Genomic DNA, 20,603 nt, shown 5'->3' with positions numbered 1-20,603 from the left:
CAATGAAAATATATTAGATTATCAAGGCAGAATATGTAAGATCATGGCACAGTGCAGTTACAGTACCAGGCAAACAGGATTAATTTCCTCTTACTTGCAAAGACCTTGTTAAGCCACATGTTAAGTTATTATTTCATGGGCATCCCTTTTCAGTCAGACTTCTGCCACTTCTTTTATGATCTTTGAGTACCCTTAGCCTTTCTCTCCTCATCAAGCAATTCTCTCTGGATGATCCCCCTGATTTACATCTGAGTTTCTTCTTGGTGGCTTCCCAGTTCAATGTGGAGATTTTCTTGCTCTTATGCAGCTTTCTTTGCCTTTTCAGTCAAACTGCCAGTTGTCCTTTGCTTTTTCTTGTCAAGTGAAAGGCATCCATGAGGGCTTTTGGAGGAAAGATGGATCAGTTCCTTTATTGCTATTAGCAGTATTAGATCAGTGTTTATCAGTAGGTATCTCTATAGCTTCTTTTCCTTCACAGTTTCTGGTCATTTCCAAACTTCCTCATTTAGTCTGGTAATTCCTGTATCTGTACATAATTGAGCCTGTAAGATTACTGTTCTCTGACTTCACCTTCTTTTCCTCAAACATCTTGCCCTCTGTCTGCTCTGATTAGTCTTATTAATAAATGTCACCTTTCAAATGAGGTATTTGAAAAGAGAGAAGTCAGCCTTCGGAGGAGGCTGATGACTTGTGCTTCTGCTTTGAAAGAGATCATATTCTCAGGTAACCTTCTTCCAATGTGAAAATAATTACAGTATTCAAAATCATTTGTTGTACTTTCAGTGAGGTGAAGGATTGAACAGCTCTGTTCCCTCAAACAGCATTTAAAGTTTCTGTATGAACATAAAATACCTCAGAAGTCATATCAAATATATCAGAACAAACTTGCAGAACTTTTAAGAACTAAATACTTTTTACTGGAGAGGAAAAAAAAAAAGTTTGCTTTGGTTGTTCTCACATCTGGGTTTCAAAATTTATAAACAAGTCAGAAGACATTTTCCTGCTGGAAAATCAGTGGGATTTAGGTTTCTAAGTAATCTAGTTAAATATACTGTGCCAGTTCAGCCAGAAAACCCAGTCTGTGGTGCTGCATTGTATTCTCAAAATTTTACCAACTGAGTCAGCAAGCATGCAGAAAGGCTTCTTCAGCTTCTTTTGCTGTAACTCAAAGGCCTGCTGCTCCTTCTTGCAGCTTTTGAGAAGTAGGGGCCATCTTAGAGGGAAGAGCAGCTGTTTATTAAAAGAACTTTCTTTTCCTGCCAATAGAGTAATATACTATCCATAAGAATAGAGAATTATTAGTGTATTCTTTTAAAACTAAATAGTTCTAGGACTGATCTGTTCTTTATTGACAAATGGAAGTGCTTGTCAGGAGACTGGGAAGAGGCTGAAATTTGCTTTTGACTCTTTCTGGAGGATTTATCTCTTCTCTTCCCTTTTCCCCATAAACCAAAAGAGAAAATTGAAGAGGAACTGCAGCTGCTTGGGAGCACCAGCTTCCCTAAGAAAAAGAGGAGCTTCCTTAGCAGGATGTGATTTTTTTTTTTTTTTTCTCCCCCTTCACCTCCTTTTGTTTTGGGAGGGAAAACTATGTAAAATGTGTGAGAGAGAACTGTGATATTTGGAAGGGTGACAGAAAATGTTCAGGGAATGGAAATGTGCTAGTGTGAAACATTTGCTGTATGTATGGGAATAGGTAGTGGGAATTCTAATGTAGAAAAACAGCTCATCCCACATCCCTCTGGTCCACTTTGACTAAAATATTTCTGAATGAAACAAAGGTGATTGTTTCTTCAAATATGTTTTCTCTTGTTCTGCTTTGTAATCTATTTTATATATTATCTGTTTTATTCCAATTGTAGTATATCTCAAATTTGCACAGTAAGAAGCTAAAAACCCAAGGTTTTATATACATTTATTTTAGGGTTTGGTTTTGTTTTTTTTTTTGGATGGAGTATGCATACAGATACAGGATACAGTATTTAATTTACTTTTACAATTTTTCCTTTTTTTGGGTTGTTGCATAGAGGCAACCTCATTGCCTGAATCATAGGTATCATTCTGTTGTTTTCACCATTATAGTTTGTTTCTAAATTGGTGTCTGTATCTTTTTCTAGAACTGAGGGAAGATGGTTTCCAGCCTCCAAGTTACTTAGTGCAAGGAGTGAAGGCTTTACTTACTGCTTTAAGATTATGGATGAAAAAAGAAGTAAGTATAAGTGATTTTGTTTGTTAATTTGATGAACTCTGTTTTGTTTTAGAAGTAAGTTTATTTTCATCTATTAATGACTACTGGAATACTCAGTGGAGGTTATGTGCTGCTAATATGGGGAAGAATCATCATGATGATTTTATATTGAGTAATGCTAAAGAAGTCTTTTTAGACCAATTAATAAGCTCTGGTATTTTAGCTGATAGAAATAGAATCTTGCTTTACCTCAGCATGTGATGAGTGTGCTAGAGGGTAAGTTGGTGGGTTTTTTTTCTGCCTAACTAATCAGCTCTGTTTATAAACTCAATTCATCCTTATCTGAAGCAGTGGAGACATGTAATGCCCTGACATTTAGGATTTTCCATTAAGGTCAGTGCTTTGAGGAGCACATTTCAGATACCTGTGCATCACTGAAGAGTCAGTTTAGATCCCTAGAAGGCTATTAACTTCAGTTGGATGCTGGCCTTGGTGAACGTTGGCTGACTCTTACAAAATCATTAGTATGTTGTCTACTCTGGGTTTTCTGGTGCTGTGCTCTCCAGGAAAGCTTGCTTGTTTTGGCATGGTACTGGGCCTGGCCTAGTTCCATATGTTTTTTCGTGTGCTGGAGCCTGAGCTAATAAGCCCTCTTGGAACCTGTGCTTCTGGGAAGTGTCGTTCAGAGACAGAGTCAGGATGGTTCTGACCGAGCTTACTAATTCTAGCTTATTGCTGGCCATACTGAGTAGATTTGGCTTTTGGAGAGCTGTTCGGCGTTTCTGCCCGCAAGTTCCTCTTGTAAGAGAATTTACCTCAGGCTATGATATTTGCACAATGCTGCATCCTGTATAGTAAGCCACTTGGAACTTGGGTCATGGCGTACAATGCAGAGGTTGTTACTCTGTGTAGCATCAGCTTGGGTCCAGCCAGCATTTTCTGTGTCTTGAGGATGTCCGTGCTGTTCTGGAGCAGAGCTAGCTAGCTACAGGATGCTATGCCTAAGCATCAAACCACATGTGAATCCAAGCCTTCTCTGCATCCATGCCATGGATAGTCAACAAAGTAATCTGATGCTGATAATTGGGATCAAATATGACCTGTATAAATTCTTACTTTTAATTGAAGTTGGATTGAAATTCCTCTTTTCTAAGTAGATTGCTGTAGTATGGTATTGCAGTATCTGTGTACTGTCTAGTCATTAAGTAGTTTGATTAATGCTTTGTCTAACATGTGATATGTTTCCTACATGTCTGTGGGGAAAAAAAATTGTAGGCTTGCTTTCTGGATACTTGTTAATGAGACCAATGAGTAGTCCCAAACCACTGACTGAATAGACACTTGAATTGTAAGGAAATTGCCCTGTGTCTGTGAACTATTCAGAATGTTCTCTTCTGTCTGCCAGCTATTATGTTTTGTAGCTTGTGTTCATCTTTTCTAGCTACTGCTTCGTGAGTGAGCTGATCTTTTCTTTGCAGTAGGCCATGTGGGTGATAGGGCTGTAGCTGTATACAGTAAGAGCTTTGTACGTTACTGTATGATCTGCTTGTGCCGGGCATTTCAGACAGATTCTGGAAAAGAACTGACAAATGAATATGCCACAAATGAGAAGCCTACTTGTGAAGTTTCACATTCCTATCATGGAGTACATACTTTCAAGACATATGTGAATCATTTTAGTGAATTGCTTTAACTGCTTGCTGAAGAAATTTTTTCTCATCTTCAGCAAGACAGCAGTGTCTTCGTTTCTACAGTGTTTAAAAACTGCCAAGAGTTACAAGAGGCTGAGAATGGAGATGATCAGCGCTATTAAAATTATTTTAGTTTTCATATCTTGACTTGAATTCAATTTGTGCAAGGTTTTTGTTGGTATATGTACCCTCTGATTACTGTGGTGCAGATCACTTGTCTGCAGGTTAGTTGATATACGCAATCGAGATGATGGTGTATACAGTCTTCTGAGCTCTTGGGTTTAGCTCTGGCTTCCTTCTACCTTGTATAAGCAACAAGTTTCAGATTCTGTTTTCTACACGTCTGGCTCAGGTACCAGTAGAATTATTTTGGGCAACTTTTTTTTTTTTTAAAGAAAAAACCAGGACTTTTTGCAAGGAGGGGCAAAGTGTTTGGTTTTTTCGTTTTTGTTTTTATGTATTAGTATGCTTTAATTATGATGCTAGTCTCCAAAGATGGATGTATTCATTTGCCTTCTAGGAGTTCCTTTTTTCTATCTGTATCTCTTGATTTCAGATAGGATTCTTGTTTCATAAAACTTGTGGGACTTCTGGCTAGAGTATCATCTGCACTATATATTTGTGAAAAGAACACTTTTTTTACATTTGTAGGCTTGGATTGCATGGGACATGTGACCAGTGTTTGCCAGTGCTCTTGTTTTCCTTGTTTTAGTCTTACGTCATCTAGGTTTTTCAGGCAGGGTCTATGTTCAGTCTTTTGAAGATTTACCGGATGTTGATTTGCCTGTGTATATGAAAGATGACACAGTTACTTTAAGGGATATATGTATTGTAGGCCCTCTATTTTCAAAATTTACAAAGCAGTTTATTGAAGTTCTTGAGTGGGTCAGAGTTTTTTTTCTGTTATTCTCTTTATCTGCAATTTTATGTCTGACATTATGCTGCTACTGTTCTCAGTACAAGAGAATCCCTAAGTCCCAGGGGCTGCTTGCTGCTCATCCAAGGGGGAAATATGCAGGGGCAACTCAAATTACTTAGTAACGATTATTATCATTTTTCAGAAATGTCATCTCTAGATATTCATATTTCCTGCCCATCCTTTCCCTCTGTCAGACTGCTTGGTTATATATGAATCTGAATTTGTTGATGTTATCAGAATTGCTTGGGTGGGTTTTTTTTTGTAATTACAGATTAGTCAGGAAAGCTTTGGTATAAACAGATGCCTTTTATACCAGCAAACAAGTGAGCTTGCCAGTAGAACTTATTTTGCTAAAGGAGTTGTGTAAATGATACTGGCAAAATGATATATTTCTTCTGATACAAACTATATTGACATTAGGAAAAACTTGTCATTTTTTTTTTAAACCAGAGAAACTTTCCAGTCATGGTTTTGGGGAATCGCATCAGTGTCATTTCCCCATGAAGTCTTCGTGGACAGGAAAGCTTTTTGGGAGAGTGAAGGTGTAGAAAGGATCGTGTGGTCCTAAAATGACCAGTAACTTGCTGGAAAAAATACACAGTTTAGTGCTACAGATGCCAAGTTCCCCAGTGTGAATGGGTAGAATTGGCGCGCTCGAGGAGCGAGCAATGGTAAATAAGAGCAGCCAGGTGACTCTTTCCTGTAGAATTAATGACACTGAAAAGAATATACCACAGTTGTACTTCTGGGGTTTTTTGGAGAGAGCATTCATTTTAATGGCTAAGAGGAAGCCAGGTTCAATTAAATGCACTTTACAATATCCTATTACTTCTAGCAATAATTCTGCGGCCGAACCTCATTTTTGAGATATGGGTAGTTGAAACTTCTATATAGTGTTTGTGAGATAATTTTCCATTTAGAAAATCAATTAAGGGGATCCTGAAATTTGTCACTCATTCTGGTCTGTGTGTGAGCGTTGTTTTGTTTGTTCAGTTTTAATTAAATATCTCTTGGGACAAATTTGAAGTGTATATATATGAAATATTAAGTGGTGGGTGGTGGTGGTGGTGTTGTGTTTTTTTTTGTTTTATTTTTATTTTTAACTAGAACCAACTTCAGAGCTTTTGAACCTGCTCAGATTGGTAATGAACGTACAAAAATCTATCTGTGCTCTGATACTGTTTCACAGGATTAAAGTCAATACACACTGTTACGGCTTCATAGGTTTTTCCTAGTGAATGGTTTTGAATCACTTTCTCCAACCTCCTGCCAGATCTTAAATATGCTAAAAAGGTCATTTAAAAAGTGAAACATGAGGCAGCTGGCTAGAAATTCATCTGTTGGTTACTCATTGTTGTTACTCATTGTTGCTCTTGATTTGATCTGTGGATTAGACTTGCGCCTTAGTGAAATTCCCTTAGTCTTTAGCTGTTTTGGAGGTCATTACTGTAATGAAGTTCCAAAGTGTGGCGCTATATCGACCATGAAGGAAAAGGAGAAGCTGAAACCATTTGCTGAGAATATTCAGTTGTCAGTATGGCTTTGTATTGCTGCTTATTTAGGCTTTTAGAGTTTCTAAGAGGAGCTGTGAGATGGCTGACCTTGAGGCTCCCTTGTATGCCCTGAACCTCAAGCATTGCAGGGTGCCTGGTGCCTTTTAAAAGCTTGAACTGGGTGTCTCAGAGTGTGAAAGTATCTGTCCTGGCAGTTTGCTATACTTACTGAAAGAAGTTTATTTGGCTTTTTTTCTTGTTAATTTAGCTTTTTTCATCTGTGGTTTTGTTTATTTCATACTACCTTTGCTTTTATCTGGAAAACGAATTAAGTATCTTTTCTTCACCCTTTGCATACAGCTTGTAACAGAACATGCCTTTGAAATTCCAGACAACATTAGACCTGGGCATCTCATAAAAGAGCTTTCAAAAGTGATTCGCTCTGTAGAGGTAAGAAAAGAGGTAACCCTACTTTAACTTTGCAAAAGAAGAATCTTTGAAGCACAGAGTTCCATGATAATTATGCTTTAATTCACTATATTTGCCTTTTTATTTAATGCTAATTTTCTAATAGAAAGTCTTAGAAGAAAACAGTTGGGAATACCATGCTACCAATATTTCAAATGAAGAAAATGTGTGGCAGGTGTTTTCCTTTTTCCTTTTTTCCTCTTGCTCCTCCCCCCTCCCCCCCCAGCCCTTTTTTTCTTTCTTTAAATATTTCTTTAAAAAGATCTGTAATGGTGAAGTGATTTTTAGGTCAGTATTTTAAAATTTTCTCACTTACAGCGACTTAGAATAATTACTGATAATATGTTATGGATGAAAGGTGCTGTCCATATTACGTTCTCCTACTCCCTTCTCTGTGTACTCTGATCCAATTAATATCTCTTGTGCTCTTTTTCTTATGTTTTGTCCCTGTTTGTTGCATAGGTTGTTTTTTTTTTTTCTTCTTCATATAACAATATTTTTCTCCTTTATTCCTTAATGAATGCTAATTATTAAAAAATTGCCACATTTAAAATGTGGAGAGAGCAGTGCTGAAAAACAAAGAGAATGCTGTTAGGTATTGTACATGTATACCTACCCTGCCTTCAGGAATTAAATCTTATTTGTTAGTGGTTGGTTTTGGTATTAAACACTGCCATTATGGAAGAATTTAAAAGCCTCAAATGGGAAAGAGGAGCTGCAGAATTAAGCCTTGTACAAATCCATAGAAATTACATAGTACTTCTCTAAAAGATCTAAAGTCTTACTTATATATTTTTCATTCAGTTAGATGAATAGGAAGCAATAGTATTTAAGTGAATGGATTTGCCCATGTGAGACTACTCTGAAATACGTGTTTTCAATTAAAGGAGGAAAACAGCAAACCAGTGAAAACTCAGGGAATTCTTGGTGTATGTCCCGCTTCACGGTCTTCACATGAAGGTACCTCCCCTCACCACTCCAGACGAAGGGTGAGGAAACTGCGCGATCATGCTACCAAAACTCCTTCTAATCTGGACATCCTGGAACTCCACACAAGGGAGGTACTGAAAAGACTGGAGATGTCACCGTGGGAGGAGGCAAGTATTACATTTCATGGAAGAAAACCGTAAAACCAGAACAGAATAAATTTCTAATCCCTGTTGAAAAGGAATAACTGTTAAGGTGCATAAAATTACGGCTGCAACTCTTTGTCATATGAGACACAGGTAGATTTGTCTTAAGTCTATCTCTCTCGAGTTTGCCTGATAGGAATTTCTCCCTTTTTCCTTGGTAATATTTTGGGGAGGTAACCTTAACCTTTTGATTCTGAAAGTCCCTTGAATCCATCACCTACTGCAAGTGTAATTTCTCAGTTAGGACTACCTTAGCTCTCAAGTGCTACTTTGAGTCAATTCTGTGCAGACGACAGAGCTTGCAGAGCCCTAATTTTGTGAGGCTCTGGGCCAGACTACTTCTCTGTATGCTTCTAGGTAGCTGTTTCTTACAATTCAGTTACTGTAATTTGATAAGCCTCTCTTTTCTTTCATGTTCCTAGTTCCTCTATGACTGAGATTCCCTTCCAGTAAGCCTAAGGCTACCTTTGTCTCTGGTTTGGAGATGCAGACTTTGTAGTCATCCTGTAATGGTATCGTGGAGTAAATGTTTGAAATGTACTCTACTGAAATGTTCTTTTTCTCAGATCTGATGACGTTATTTCAAAAAAAACCAACAGAAATGGGAGAAAGAGTGAGAGAATGGGAATGATTAATGGCTTTTTGAGGGTGAAAAAGGTGCTGCCCTCTGAGTCACTTTTGGCATACTAATTCCAGGGACCAGATATCCGACTTTAAAGTTGCTTTACTAGTTCCCAGTGATGCTTTTGAATTGCCTCTCTCTATTGGTATTTCTTTCTTTTGAGTACAGTGATAATCCTCCAAAGGCTATCCAGAAGGATTATTAGAGATATTATAGTTGAGTTATAGATGTTTGAAGAGACTGTAGATGATTCAAAGAAGAAGGTGCAGTCTGCTGTTTCTTACGTCCAAACATGTGGCCAGTTTTTGGCTTCAGCTGGTTATCAGAAAGATAACAGTCCTGGTGCTGGGTTCAAGCTTTTGTGGCATGCGGAAAACAAACATTGAATTTATACACATAAATTATAAACAATATTACTTTTACTTCTTTAGGATACAGCAAACTCGAAACTGAACGGGAGATTTAACAAGCCCTTTCAGCCATCTTCTACAGTACCTGAATGGCGAACAAAAGACAATGATCTTCGCCTTCTGCTGTCAAACGGAAGAATAATTAGGTACGGGGGGTTGATTGTGGATCACTTTTTCCCAGTCATTATGGACTGGCACGCTCTGACTGTACAACAACGCTTCTTTTCTGGTTATGGAGCTCTGAGTTCCCTTTTACTAGAAAGATTCACATTAGAAGTGTAGAAGTGGGTTGTGTCTGTTGTGTCTACTGTCCCCTAGTGGAGCTACAGTTAGAAAGTGAAGAGGAGGAGATGCATTGCATGTTTCTTTCTTGTGACATTTCATTGAGTTGCTTAATTGGGGTTTTACTGAAGGGAATGTTTCAAACTAGCAATGATCACTTTTGAATCCGTCTGTTTAGTAGAATGATTCTCATTTAAAAACTCTCGTGTCGACATAGAGTCTTTATAGGAATGATAGCTGTACAGGGAGGAAAATGGGGTAGGTGCAATTGTGAATGAAGAAATAAACATGAGAGGGTGTTACTGTTTTGTCTCTAGAGAGCTGCAAATAATGAAGGAAAAGAAAACAATTGCCTCAGGTTTGTAAGAACAACATGCTAACATGCTTGATTTTTCGTGTGAGACAGAGATGAGAGACGGCCGTTTACAGATCGAAGTCTTTACACAGCGGATAGTGAAGATGAAGATGACAGGACAAGGTCGAAAAAGACGCCTGTTAAGATAGAAGACCAGACCTCAGGATTTGAAGGAGAAGGGAATGCAGATGCCCAGAAACCACTGAACAGTAAGCTTGCTTTTAAACACTACCAGTTTGGCATTTTGATGGTCTAGAACAGAATCTAACTAGTGAGAAGTCTTGACTGAAATTTTGCTGAAGTATATCGAGGATAAACTAATAGGTCAGAGAAGTAATATTGCAAGTTACAAAGATACACTTGCTAGTTTGTCTACTGAAGATCCTAATGACAGCTTAGAGTAGAAAAATAAAACTGATCTTTTTACATTAACTCCATCTTGACTACTGTTCATAATAGTTCCATATAATAATTCCATACAGGCAAACAAGCATAACTTAGCATAAATTAAACACTCTCACACACATTTTCAACCTTTGCAGTAATCTGGGGAAGAAGTTACCTTAGCCCAGAATCTGTGAAACACTTCAACCCCTCATTCCAATACTTTATATCTAAATCCTAAATGACTAGGAGTTGATCTTTGCTGATCTTTCTGTAACCTCAAGTCTTTCTGCCAGATGTGAGCTGATTACATATTGTATTAGTAACATACTAATACTGGATGCCTGTTTTCAGTGCTCGCTTTTAAGAGTGCTATGTGTGTGCACTGACAAATCGGTTCTTCAGATAGCTTATTCAGCTCCATGCTTAATTATAAAAGTCGCATCCTTTGACAGTAGAGCTCACGAGGGCCCGGAGGATACCTATTAGGAAACTGAGGTCAACTTTTATAAGATAACAAGAGTCCTCTTGAGACTTACAGTTCCCTTGGTTTCCTGCACATCTGTAACAACATTCATGAGTCGGTTGTCAGCCTGGATGAAATATTTAATTATTTTTGTTAACAAAGAAATTTGTAGTCCCTGTTGACTATGTTTCCAAAGGTCACAGAAGATAGTATTTAAAAAAAATATGCACAGGAAAAGGATCCCTCTTGTGTAGTCATGAGCCAACAAGACAAATGGCTTGTTGAGTGAAGGCTAGGCACCTACTATGTGGTATTTGTCTGCTTTAAAAGTTAAACCAAATTTTACGCTTGAAGCAAAGATTCAGTCATACAGAGAAACATTTTCTTCAAAATTGTTGTGCCTATTTATAGCATAACAAATTTGGCAGTGTTGAATATAAATGTAACAAAGACACTTAGAACTAGAAATGAACGCTGAAATTGTTCTTCTGGAAATGGCGCACTCAAGGCTTTCACTAACATTTGTAATTGAATAGTGAGAGTCTTCAAACTTCCTTGTTAAAAGTCGCTTAAATTTGGTTATGTTACTTTACCTTAACTGAAGATTTACACAAAGGGAGAAAATTTTCTTCTGTAAAGAATTCCGTAAAGAACTACCTTTTTGTGTAACAGATGCCACCTTACATTGCCTCTTGGCCTAAGTCGTAGTAAGAACAATGTCTGTAGAGAAATGCCTTGAAATAGATGAGTAAAAAGCTCAGTACAACTTCGCATGTCGTGCCATGATTCTAGTCCTAAGTCGTGAAGTAGTGTTATTGGAGAGATAAAGATCAAGTGTTCTACTCAGGTTTTAATAGAGCAAGATACTTTGGATGGATGGAGGGAAGGTGATTTAAGATATTTTTGTAATTCACTTTAGCTTAGTCTAATGTATAGACAGATTTCTTTCCCTCTGCCTTCATCCAGTGAACCACTTTGGAAGTGAACTGGTGAACAGCAGACAACTTGTTAAGAGTTTTGAGCAAATTTGACTTGTGAAACAAATCGCTGCGCTTTTGTTATACAAGCTATTAAAAATAAGTGTGTTTATTGTTCTTTACTTACAAGATAAATGTTAACTATTACATGTAATAACTTTTTCTTTTAATTTTTTTCAGTGTTCTTTGAAAGTGTGAAATCAGAACTCAGGAATGGATCCTCAGAGTACTCTGATATTTCTGATTCAGAAGAATCTGAGCCTGATTGCACTACACAGGTATAGCTAGAAAAGGTCACAAAAGCGAATGAAGTGGTAATTAAATATAATATTACTGACTTATTTCAAATTTACTTGATCAAAATTTGAGTTAAAAGAACAATAACAAAATATTTAATTCCTGTAGAAGTTGCTATCTCAAATTATCACAAATCCACACTTCCACATCATTCTTTGTTTATTTTAGTGTTGAGAAAACTGGCAAGATGTGCCCTGTTGAAACGAGCGTTACAATCTTGCTTGTCATTAAGGTGCGGTTGGCAAAGGATGAGCCCTGCTCTGGAGTATGCAAGGACTGATAAAAGCTCCTAGATGCATTGTTCACTTCCCTAAAGAAATCTAGATCTCGTAAATAGAATTAAGAGTATTTGGCATACAACTTCACTTTAGAGCGTGGTGAAGTGGAAACAGTCTTATAGGCCTTTAATTTTTTGTTTCAATAAGCTGAAGTGCCTAGACATTAACTGAGGTGTTTGAATCTACTTAAAATAAATAGCAGCCCTCCGTTTGAGGATCTAGACCATAGTGCTTTCTTTACAGGTGGACAAAATATGAATGTGCACGTGCGTGCACACACACACGCACACATACATTTTTACACACATGTATCTTAATACAAATTTTACTATTTAGAAATGTCCATATGTATATACAGATATTTTTATCAGTTTCTCCCTTGCAAAGCTATGCTCTGACTTACTAATTTCAGTTTTACTTGTATAGGAATTAGATGCAAGTAGAGTAGAGTGATTACCTAAAGATTTTGTTGTGTGCTGCTGGAAAGCTAATGCCTTGGTCTCTCTTTTGATTTCAGCCTATTACAAGATTATCAGTTTTTATAGTAAGTCTTTAACGTCACATTTTTGCTGTGGGAGTCAAGATGTATGCTTAGTATTTTTTGTTTCCCGTCATTACTGTATTTAAATATTGGAATAAGTGATAGTGGCTTCTGCTGATTTCCTAAACTGCATTGTCAGCAACTTTGGCTCAGCAGTTTGTTGTTTTCCGTTTGTTTTTAAGAAACGGAATCAGTAGTTATTCGGCAAGAATATTTTCCTTCTTTATAGGAGCATGTATCCAATATTGAATCGTTCTGATGTTCAGTGAAATGTTTTGTATAAATGCCATTGATTCTCTTAGTTCCTTCTATATTCTACTTCTTAGTTTCTAATAGCACCTAATAGAATAATTTTTCTGCAAGTTTAAATCTCTTTTTTGTAAAGATATATCCAGAATGAAGTATTTTAATAGCTTCCATAAATCCTTTTTAATGTTTTTATATCTCGCTGCAGAAGATCTCAAGAAAACGAGATAAGAGCTTTCGTACTAACATTCAGGTGTAGTTATAATATAATTGCTCATTTGTGTGACTTAACCACATTTCAAAGATTAACAAGCTGCACTTGCAAATGAAGCTCTTGTATATACCTGTTTCTCAGTGGTCTGAAACAGTGATGTAGATTCCAGCTGTATTTTGATGGGAATGATGGTGGCAGTCTTACAGGGCTATGACTCTTCCATGTTCTGATCTTCCACTTTTAATATTTTTATTGAATATCATGTAGAGCTTATGACTTGAAAAAAAGTCTGTATTCTTTCTGTACTTGAAAATAGAAGATTACTCTAAATTACTGAGATGAACAGATCTATTGTAGCCCTTGCTTCACCTGAAGGCGTGTTGAGTCAGATAACGTTTGTTCCACCTTTCAGAGACTCCTCTCATACAAGCTGTAATCTCAGGGGGAGCTGAGAAGCTCTTCCATTCATGAAATGAGGGGTTTGCCACTGTAAGAGAGGCAACAGCTGCTGCGTCTCTGCTTCTACTGTGTTTTGGGCTTACCTGAGAGCTTCTGTCACTCGTATCTTCAATCAATAGCATCTCTCTTATCTTATATTTTTGAGAGCAGGAACCAGAAGCTATCACTTGAGCGTAGGATATGTCTTCTTACCTGTAATAGGTATCAGTTCTGGGCAACTGGTTCCATTTTTTTTTTTTTTTTTCCAATCTGAGCACAGAAGATAAGCATAATTAGTACTCTCTTTAAGGAGAATAAAATGATTTGTGTGTGGCTTAAAACATGTAGTGTTTTCTGTAAGAAAATAGATTTTGGAGGTGCTGTTTATGTTGTTGAAGCATGCAGTCCTCTCAGTCAGTGTCACGAGGTTTGGATAGATAGGATTTCCCTTCCTACATTCAAATTAATTGCATTCTGCATACTGTATATATATCTGAAAGTTGAACTTGGAAGTTTTAGAACTTCTCCTTTAGCTTGAATGCAAGTAGCACTCCTATTTTAGGAGACATGATGACCATTCTGTATACTGTTTGCTCTTGTTCCAGCAGAAGGATTCCTCCACAGAGGAATCGGAAAGCTCAGGTGATGAAGAGAAACAGGAAGTAACATCAAATTTCAAAGAAGAATCTAAGGTTGCAAGAGACTTTTCTCAAACTACCCAGAAGCCATCTAGAAATGAAACTCCCAGTAAAAAGTAAGCACGCTGGGGGGATTTGTTTATAAATTAATGTTAGATCTTTCCTCACAAACATATGTGTGGTTCTGCTTTATGTGAATGTAAAAATAATTCCTTCGGAGAAATTTTGGATTGTGTTTTGAACTGTTTAACACCCCTGTATTTTTCTAGGGAATGTCCTACCTCGACAAGTACAGAAGAAGAAGCTATTCAGGGCATGCTTTCTATGGCAGGATTGCACTATACCACATGTTTACCAGGTCATACACAAAGCACAGACTGCACAGATAAAAGACTCTCTCTTCAGGAACACAGAAGCTACCCCAGAAGTAGGCATAAAGACAGACAGCCGTCTCAGAGCCATAAAACAGTAGAATGTGGTAGGTACCTCAGTTAATTACACTGCTGCTCTCTATTGTTGGACAAATATTCAGGATAGGTACTTAAAGTTAGGTTCTTAGATTTGCAGCCAAATTTTGAAGTAAATCAGACTAACTTTTTAAAAGCTGGGGGTTTTTGCTATAAAAAGTAAATGTAACTTCTGAAAATTGGGACAAATTTAGCTTGAGAGGTCGTCAAGATGCATCTCCTAAATATTGCCATTTAAACATTTTTGTAGCTTCTTTACAAGAGTTTCAAAGTTATGGCTAGGTTAGAAGTGCAGTCGTCTTCAGAAAAGAAGATTCACAGGCGCCACACAGTTGCAGCTTTTATCACCTCTGTGTTTCTTAGAAGTGTGTTACATAGGAATCTGCTTGATGGCTTTTCATGTTTCTTGTGTCTTTGGAAGGCACATTTGGCTTTATTTCTGAAGTTCCACCGAGAATGCAGTGTAGTAAATTGAAGCTTCCGCTGGAAGAAGAGGTTGGTAGGTCTGTGCTGTTGCTGGGCAGAGAACTCTAGTCTTGAAGAGTAGAATTTAGAGGCAATTTTTTTCTCCTTTCTCTTTTTGTCAGGGCATTTCAATGTCTGCAGAAAACACGGGTTTTTGTTAAACGGGTTTTAGGTATGACAGACAGCAGAACACTGCCACTAATTTCCTCAAAGGAATCAAAGTCACTTTGGAACAGAGAGAAAAAGAGATACAATGTTTGAAAATTCTTTGCATGAGAATGGAATGGAAGAAGATTATGGCTTGGTTGATGTGGAACAAAATAGATCCCTACCAACAGATAGAGCATTAATTCAAAGAAATAGTAGTATGTTGATTTCTTGTGTAAGTAGGTAACAGGAAAGCATAATGTGACTTTAGGGACTATGTTCAGAAAACCGAAGCTATATGTCTTTAAAAAGCAAAAGCCAACAACAAACCGTACAGACACACAGTGCCATTCAATTTTTTATAACTTTCTGAAAAAAGTAATAACCAAGTTTCCATGTCAAACTCCATGACTGGAAAAGACGAAGCTCAGTGCTTCATAGCTTAGCAGTATTTTGCAGGATTTTTTCAGTCATTACAAATTGGAAATGAATTGATGTCCTGGGACATGTTTAAGTTTTAGCAGTTAACTATATTGTAAACTTATTTTCAGTGTGGACACTGTTACGGTAGGCCTGTCAGTGTAGAGTCTACTTTTTTTTTTTTTTGTACCTGAATAGCACATCAGTATTTAGAAAGAAAACAATCAATAGTAACTGTAAATTAAATACAGTCTCCATCTTTGCATGAACATGGTAGAAAAACTGAAAAAGGTAGCAAAGAAGGTAAACTTTCTTCCATATCATTTTTTTCAAATGTGAATGGTCATGTTCATCTGACCTTCTTATGGATGTGTATGTATCTTTAATTAGTTGTATTTATATTGTGAATTTTTTTTCAGCGTAGTCTGTAGAACCAAACAGATCTTATAAAAACTTCTGTTTGGTGTCAAGGAAATATTTTCCATTGTATTTTCCTTTTTTTTGATCTTGATTTTAAACTTATTCAGACGTGTCATACTGATATATTTGTGGTCGTTGATTTCAAAGTTTGAGCTTGTTAAACTTTTTAGGTAGATCTGTGAGAGAAGAAGAAAGAGACATAGGGACTTCAGCATGGGCTAGACAGCTGAATGAAGCTTCCAGGATTACCCCTCAGGTAAAGTAATGTTTTAAACGTTTAAAACACACTGTTATAGAAAAAAGTCGTGAAGCTGTAAGCACAGAAAGTAAGCAGAATGGGTAGGTCTTTGCAGACTAGCACGTATAGACATACAGGCAAGAAGCACGTCTTACATACATACAAGCGTATCTGACAATAGATAATACTGGTGCTGGTAACTGAAAACTGTGTTTCTGTGATGCTTTCTCTTTCATTTTCTCTTTTGTTCCTCCCAAACTCTCTTCTGTCGTAGTGGCTAGCATGGAGATATCACACAATATCTTGAAAAATGAAAAATACATTATAAAAAGAGTGAATTTACGTTCAGTCTAACGGGTGAAGCGCTGTATTCTTCATTCATTATTATTCTCAACCAGAGCATCAGGAGGAGCAGAACTTTTTGGTAGTATTTGTAGTAAAGATACTTGCCTAGGAAACTTACGCTGCCAGACTTGTATAGCTTTTCAACAGTCTGCCAGTAGGAATGTTTTTGCTTTCTGAGAAATATAGGTGGAATCCAGCAAATAATATGTAAGTGAAAGGTTGTGTATCTTACTCTCTCAGCTTTCTGTTATTTTCTGTTAGGTGTTTCTAAAGTTGTGTATGGTGGAGTTTTTAGGAATATTTCAAGTTGCAAAATACCAGTGCTGTTTAGCTGTATTTTAATTGCATGCTTTATAGATATTTCTCTAGGAACACTGAACTGCATGATATTCTTCATAGTTTGTAATTCTCAATTTAGAATTTGTTCTCTCATCAGCTGAATATTGAAAACAAATTGCCTGTTTAAGTAGTCAATGCTTATGATACAGCTTGTTATAGTAGTCATTTAAATCAAGAGCACTTGCATTTGTTTTGATCACTGCAAATTAATTATGCATACTAGCATACTCAGTTTCTGTACTTTCTGATTTTAATCTATTTCATTGTCTTTAAGTGCTTATGGAGAAGGTTATACAGAGCTGTTATATTGTACTATCTTATTTTAAGAGGCATCTATGCTAGCAGAAATGGTGGCATGTAACTAAATCTTTTTTTTTTGAAGATATAGTAGTATAACTAGAAAACCTACAGTGAACTTTTATCCAGAAGCTATTAACTTTCACATTTTTTTCCCCTTCTCCTTCTCATTTCTCTTCCAGGATACAAGTAAAACACAAAAATATATCAAGAAAGAGGGTGCATCAGAAGCCGGTCATAAGGTTCAGGAGAACAGAAGTACAGTCCACAACAATGGCTTGAGTTTTCAGCATGGCAGGTATACTCGAGACTCCAACCTAATTCAAGGAGAATGCCGGCTGAGTGATGGTAGCCTTAGTCCTGACAGGCCATATGGTGAAACATCCTTGTCTGTACCGCTTCATCCGACCAAGAGGCCAGCATCAAATCCACCCCCTATCAGCAACCAGGCGACAAAAGGTAATGTTCATCTCTGTTGCCCTATTGCTAGGAAAGGGAGGAGGTGGGGGAAAGACAGAAAAGGAGCCTATAAACATCAAAAACAACTGTTAGATGCAGAAACTGCAGAAAGGACAGACTTGGACCTTGAGAAAAAAATATAAAATGGCCGTCCTGAAGACACTCAGATTTTGGCATGGAATGTGTATAGGAAGGAATAAGAGAGCTGAGTGGGGGCAAGCCCAGTAGAAACCTTTGTCGTTACTGTTGCCTCTCTGCAGATATGTTGTGTTTTATAAAAGGGATCAAAACTGACAGAACCACAACTGTCCTCTAAAACACTGGTCTAAATCAGATTTGTTCTTCTAAGTTCAGGTTTAAAAACTGTGGCACTTCAAAAACATTCTGACTGTGCCCTTTGGTTTTGTACTCATATAACTTACAGGAATAATTTACTTAAGTAAAATTCAGAGAGCTCAGTTCAGGTTCTCCCTCACCTCACCTGCTGTCCTTCCCCAGACTACAAATATTTGGAAATAATATGACCGCTTTATCTATGATAAGGCTGAGCAAAGTTTAGGGAAAAAACAATCCCTACTTTTCCTGGAATTCCAATTCACTGATTGTTTGCTCTAAAATTGACAAATGAAGAGCATTTTCTGAAAGTGATTGAGGTGAAAATTTTGCCTGCTTCAGCTTAGCCAAGCTGGGTCTCATCTTTGTTTCTGTCATGATAAAATGCTGTTCTAAGGTACCTGATTTCATTTTCCAGGCAAACGTCCAAAGAAAGGAATGGCAACCGCTAAACAGCGCCTTGGGAAGATCTTGAAGCTGAACCGAAATGGCCATGCACGCTTCTTTGTTTAATGTAGCTGCTACTTCTACTACTGCTGTCTTTCCTACGTAGACCAGTATTGAGGTCAACAGAGCCTGGAGCTGCTGTTAATCCTCTGCTTGAAGCAGACTTGCATGTACCATATAAAACACTGCCTGATGAACAAAAAAAACCCAATGCTGCATTTTCACTGTGCCACACCTGCTCAGCAATAACCATTTGGGAATGGGGAAATCTTCAGAGAGACATGGACTGAGAAATAGTCTCTCATCAGGGCTTGAATATCGTTTGTTGCTGGTAGTGTCTGACCTAATTCACGAGGGGAAGATGATGAAGGTGGTTTATCAATAATTTATTTCTGATAGATTTTGACAACTTTTAAATTCATTTTAAAAACCTATTTATTTGGAAGACTTTTTTTGTGGGGGTTATTAATTTAGATTTAAGAATGTGAAAGTTTTTAATTGTTTTGATAATGTATGTTTGGTGCAGTGGAGAGCCACATTAATGGTGATTAGTCTGGACTCCTAAATTTGATATTCAGGTTATAGTCTTAAATAGGGGTGAGATGCATTATTAATTATTTTTAAATTAAGGCATATGGAATCTTATTTTTCCTGCTCTTTATAAGCTATTGGCTGGGCTTTTGTTGACTTGTAAGGTGCATATTCTCTGCCAGCTTGATTATTTTTTGACCTGTTGTCTTTTATACAGATTTATTTATTTGATGGACTAGAAGAGACTCTCCTAAAGATAGAAGAATCTTTTTATGTCAGTCCAGTAGCTAACTTGTTTTAAAACTGCACCCCTTTCCTTCAAATTGGAGTTTATACTTTTACTCCTGGTGTGATGTTTGATCTAGCCATGATGGTTTTCTCCTGTTTTTAAAAAAAAAAAAAAAAAAAAAAAGGCTCCCTGAAATTGTATTTATACAGATTATTTAAATGTTGTTACCAAGGAGGGAATCTTCATATATCTTATTGGAGGAACGGGGAGATGAGTTAAGATGCATATTTCTTCAGAACAATTATTCTGAAATAACTCTTAAGACAGACATCGCAGTCTTAACATTTGGCTTATTACTTAATGTAGCATGGAAGGAACATTAAAATATTATTGTACTTTAAATACATTTTACCGAGGAGTCAGGAAGGCAGGAGAATGTGTTTTGCTTTCAAAGCTGGATGTGACAGCCAATTAAAAGTCTTAAATGGTGCATATATAAGCGTTAAGTAGCTTACTGGTATCAGAATGATCATTTGTGTCAGGCTTCACACAGAGCTGATAGCAAATGCCAATTCTGAATTATTGTAAATAACTTTGATTTAAAATTTGTATTTTTCTGTAATATAAAATTAAATATTTAACTTCTGGGGAATGGGAATGAAGGTGAAAAGGGGAATACTTTTACTTGATTCTGGAAAAAGGGCATTTTGCAGGGTCCAGCCAAAATGAAAACATTTAATATGCTAGTGATAATGGTTTTGATTTTTTTTTTTTTTTAATGCTTGTTAAGAGTAAAAATACTCAGTCTTAACTATCCATTTCATTGGATTGTTTTAAATTTACATATCAGTTTTTCCTTCCTCCATATTCTATACTGGGGTAGTTTTCTCTTGCTGTAGTTTAAAAGCAAATTCAGTTTGACTTTCCAGAACATTTGTGCAGAGCTATTTTTATCTAGACTAAGTTATGAATGCCTTCAGAAATGTATGGAAAAAGTTCTGATGTCAGGTGTTTTTGGTTATTACAGGGTCAAAACTGTTCAGCACTTGTTTCTAAATTGAGAAATAACAAAATGTAATGTAATTGCAAATAAGTCAGGTAACTTTTATGGCTTAACTTCCTCCAGAGCTTGAAAATGGTATGTTATGAGTATATTTTGCAGCCCTGCTTTTCCATTATGTTGTCTTGACTTTATAGGTGTGTGTATGTGTGATTTTTTTTTTTTTTTTTTCCTTCTGTTTGCTAATCATGGTTTCACAAAACTAGGACCTCCCCCTTGCCACCCTCCCTTTCCCCTGCATTGGCAGTGGAGATAAAAGATTACTAACTAATAGAAGATAAGCTAACGATTTCTGTACAGATGCTGAGAGTGACCATAACTACTTACTTTTTCTCAGGTGCTATGTTTTCCAGTTGGAAACAGTCA

General features: G+C 36.9%; 1 protein-coding gene across 2 annotated transcripts in view; it reads left to right on the top strand.

The window, feature by feature from the left end:
- The window catches only part of KDM7A (lysine demethylase 7A), a 62,273-nt gene extending 41,946 nt beyond the window's left edge, over positions 1 to 20,327 (top strand). The window contains exons 10-20 of one of the 2 annotated variants that reach the window (XM_068945313.1): positions 2,118 to 2,209; positions 6,652 to 6,741; positions 7,647 to 7,856; positions 8,946 to 9,070; positions 9,613 to 9,770; positions 11,569 to 11,666; positions 14,008 to 14,156; positions 14,310 to 14,522; positions 16,134 to 16,215; positions 17,361 to 17,637; positions 18,389 to 20,327. In XM_068945313.1, coding sequence (XP_068801414.1) covers positions 2,118 to 2,209; positions 6,652 to 6,741; positions 7,647 to 7,856; positions 8,946 to 9,070; positions 9,613 to 9,770; positions 11,569 to 11,666; positions 14,008 to 14,156; positions 14,310 to 14,522; positions 16,134 to 16,215; positions 17,361 to 17,637; positions 18,389 to 18,483 — 1,589 coding nt within the window. In that variant the 3' untranslated portion in view covers positions 18,484 to 20,327. The remainder of the gene's footprint in view (positions 1 to 2,117; positions 2,210 to 6,651; positions 6,742 to 7,646; positions 7,857 to 8,945; positions 9,071 to 9,612; positions 9,771 to 11,568; positions 11,667 to 14,007; positions 14,157 to 14,309; positions 14,523 to 16,133; positions 16,216 to 17,360; positions 17,638 to 18,388) is intronic. The other variant, XM_068945306.1, reaches the window with a different exon arrangement.
- The last annotated feature ends 276 nt before the right edge of the window (positions 20,328 to 20,603 follow it).

This window comes from Struthio camelus, chromosome 1 (genome assembly GCF_040807025.1).
Source record: "Struthio camelus isolate bStrCam1 chromosome 1, bStrCam1.hap1, whole genome shotgun sequence".
Taxonomy (NCBI): Eukaryota; Metazoa; Chordata; class Aves; order Struthioniformes; family Struthionidae; genus Struthio; species Struthio camelus.
The sequence above is the reverse complement of the archived record's forward strand: the minus strand, read 5'-3'. Positions and strand labels throughout refer to the sequence as shown.